This window comes from Physeter macrocephalus, chromosome 19 (assembly GCF_002837175.3).
Source record: "Physeter macrocephalus isolate SW-GA chromosome 19, ASM283717v5, whole genome shotgun sequence".
Classification (NCBI taxonomy): Eukaryota; Metazoa; Chordata; class Mammalia; order Artiodactyla; family Physeteridae; genus Physeter; species Physeter macrocephalus.
The window spans coordinates 73,394,406-73,397,151 of record NC_041232.1 but is presented as its reverse complement, the minus strand read 5'-3'; the positions used below and the strand labels follow the sequence as shown (position 1 = coordinate 73,397,151).

The 2,746-nt window shown below is 42.8% G+C and overlaps 1 protein-coding gene across 1 annotated transcript; it reads left to right on the top strand.

Moving 5' to 3' along the window:
* Positions 1–231: 231 nt before the first annotated feature.
* Positions 232–2,321, top strand: MC4R (melanocortin 4 receptor). Its single transcript, XM_007111280.2, has one exon. It carries the CDS (start codon positions 751–753, stop codon positions 1,747–1,749), a length of 999 nt encoding a protein of 332 aa, XP_007111342.1. The 5' UTR covers positions 232–750; the 3' UTR covers positions 1,750–2,321.
* The last annotated feature ends 425 nt before the right edge of the window (positions 2,322–2,746 follow it).

The following is a 2,746-nucleotide window of genomic DNA, read 5'->3' as shown; positions in this document are numbered from 1 at the left end:
ACACATGCATACACACACTCCTACTTTAAATAGGAATAAACCTGGGTGCCTCAAGATTACTTGTTGTGATATGAAAGAATGTCCTCTGGGAACCAAGCTGTTTTCCTTAAGAACTTGAAAAGGGAAATTCAGTCTCTCACATCCTGCTCCCTTCCCGATTCCACAGGCTTCTGCATCTGAATCAATGTTGCCTGCAGTTTGCATCTCCGGAACATCATCGGTGTCTCACGGACTCCACTGGACTTGGATTGGTCCAGAGGAAGCAGAGAAGGAGCCACTCTGAACATTTTTTTTCCCCTTCACACACCATAAAAATCAGCAGCAGCTACTAACAGTCAAAGCAAAGCTTCAGGTCGGGAACTGATACGTCTGAGAGGCAGCTGATGTGAGCATGTGCACACAGATCTCTCTCCCAATAGCACAGCAGCTACTAGGCAAATTATTTTGAAAAGACCTGAATGCATGCAACTCAAGTTAAAGTGGAAGTGAGAACAAAAATGCAAACAGCAGACTCGACTGAATGAGCATCTTGAAGCCTAAGATTCCAAAATGATGCTGATCAGAGTCGTACCTGGAAGAGACTAAAAACTCCACTTCAAGCTTCGGAGCATGTGACATTTATTCACAACAGGCATGCCAGTTTCAGCCTTATAACTCTCAGACACGTAAAGACGTGGAGAAAATCGCTGACGCTACCTGACCCAGGAGGTTAAGTCAATCCAGAGGGGATTTGAATCCACCTGGTGCAGGATGAACTCTACCCATCACCACGGAATGCACACTTCTCTCCACTTCTGGAACCACAGCACCTACGGACTGCACAGCAATGCCAGTGAGTCCCTTGCAAAAGGCTACTCGGACGGAGGGTGCTACGAGCAACTTTTTGTCTCTCCTGAGGTGTTTGTGACTCTGGGTGTCATAAGCTTGTTGGAGAATATTCTGGTGATTGTGGCAATAGCCAAGAACAAGAATCTGCATTCACCCATGTACTTTTTCATCTGCAGCCTGGCTGTGGCTGATACGTTGGTGAGCGTTTCCAACGGGTCAGAAACCATTGTCATCACCCTATTAAACAGCACGGACACGGACGCACAAGGTTTCACAGTGAATATTGACAATGTCATTGACTCGGTGATCTGTAGCTCCTTGCTTGCATCCATTTGCAGCCTGCTTTCGATTGCTGTGGACAGGTATTTGACTATCTTTTATGCCCTCCGGTACCATAACATCATGACGGTTAAGCGGGTCGCGATCATCATCAGTTGTATCTGGGCAGCTTGCACAGTGTCGGGCATTTTGTTCATCATTTACTCAGATAGCAGCGCTGTCATCATCTGCCTCATCACCGTGTTCTTTACCATGCTGGCTCTCATGGCTTCTCTCTATGTCCACATGTTCCTCATGGCCAGACTTCACATTAAGAGGATCGCCGTCCTCCCAGGCACTGGCACCATCCGCCAAGGTGCCAACATGAAGGGGGCGATTACCTTGACCATATTGATTGGGGTCTTTGTTGTCTGCTGGGCCCCCTTCTTCCTCCACTTAATATTCTACATCTCTTGTCCCCAGAATCCATACTGTGTGTGCTTCATGTCTCACTTCAACTTGTATCTCATCCTGATCATGTGTAATTCCATCATTGATCCTCTAATATATGCACTCCGGAGCCAAGAACTGAGGAAAACCTTCAAAGAGATCATCTGTTGCTATCCTCTAGGTGGCCTGTGTGATTTGTCTAGCAGATACTAAATGGGGCCAGATGAAATGCTAAACACAAGCGTAAGAGACTTTCTCCCTCTCGTACATACAACTTGAACAGTGTGTTTTGGCAACAGTTCTTTCTCCTGTGTAAGGCATCGGTTGAGAAATTCTATTGTATAATTTAAGTTTATGGTTTTTGATGTGAAAAAGTGCCCAGTATCTGTGCATTTTTAATGTCATGCTACTTTTGGGCTGTAAAAATGTTGATTCATATTACAGGTTGTAGGCACTTTGGATTTATAAAAAAAGAAAAAAGTCCTTATGAAGAATTTAACAGTGTTTCTTTCTTGTTATTCACAAGGATTTGACACTTTGCTTGTTTTAGTAACATGGAAATCACAGCTTCGTTAAATATATTCTAATAAATGGTTTCTTATATTACACTCTACAACACTGAAGTGTAGAGATTTGATTCTAGCATTTAGGGGAGAAATATTGAAGAACAGATGCTTAATCCTTTAAAAAAAAAAGCTGAAATTTCAATTAATATAATAAAACTTGCTCATCCTGCTTGTGCAGAAGTAGAAATGAAGCTTCTATTGGGAGAAAAACAGTTACTTTTAAACAAGGGATATTTTTGACTCAGAAAACCATGAGTGTTTCTCAAAGACAGAGAGATTAATTTGCCCAAGCAAAGAGTCTGATATTCCACACAGGCAATGCAGTTTGGGAGAGAAAAACAGCTGCTATGGGGAATTAGAGTGGCCTGGGAAAACTAAGTTAACATGGCAAGCTAAACTTCCCGATACCAAACTATTTCCAACCACCGCTAATAAAAACAGGGTATAAGGTCTTTCTGCCCCTTTAACCAGGGACCCAGAATCTGCTGAAATGTCCAGAAAAGGTGCTGCTCCCCTGAGATCCAGCTTCTACTCCCCAAAAAACTACACAATTCATATTGAGTTCTCTCACTTTTCACATGGAGGTGACTTGTTTACTTACTGCTTATTTTTTGAACTGGAGTTTAAATACTCACTATCAAAGA

Coding starts and splice junctions, on each gene's coding strand:
- MC4R (XM_007111280.2), top strand. CDS start 751: ATGAACTCTACCCATCACCACGGAATGCACACTTCTCTCCACTTCTGG.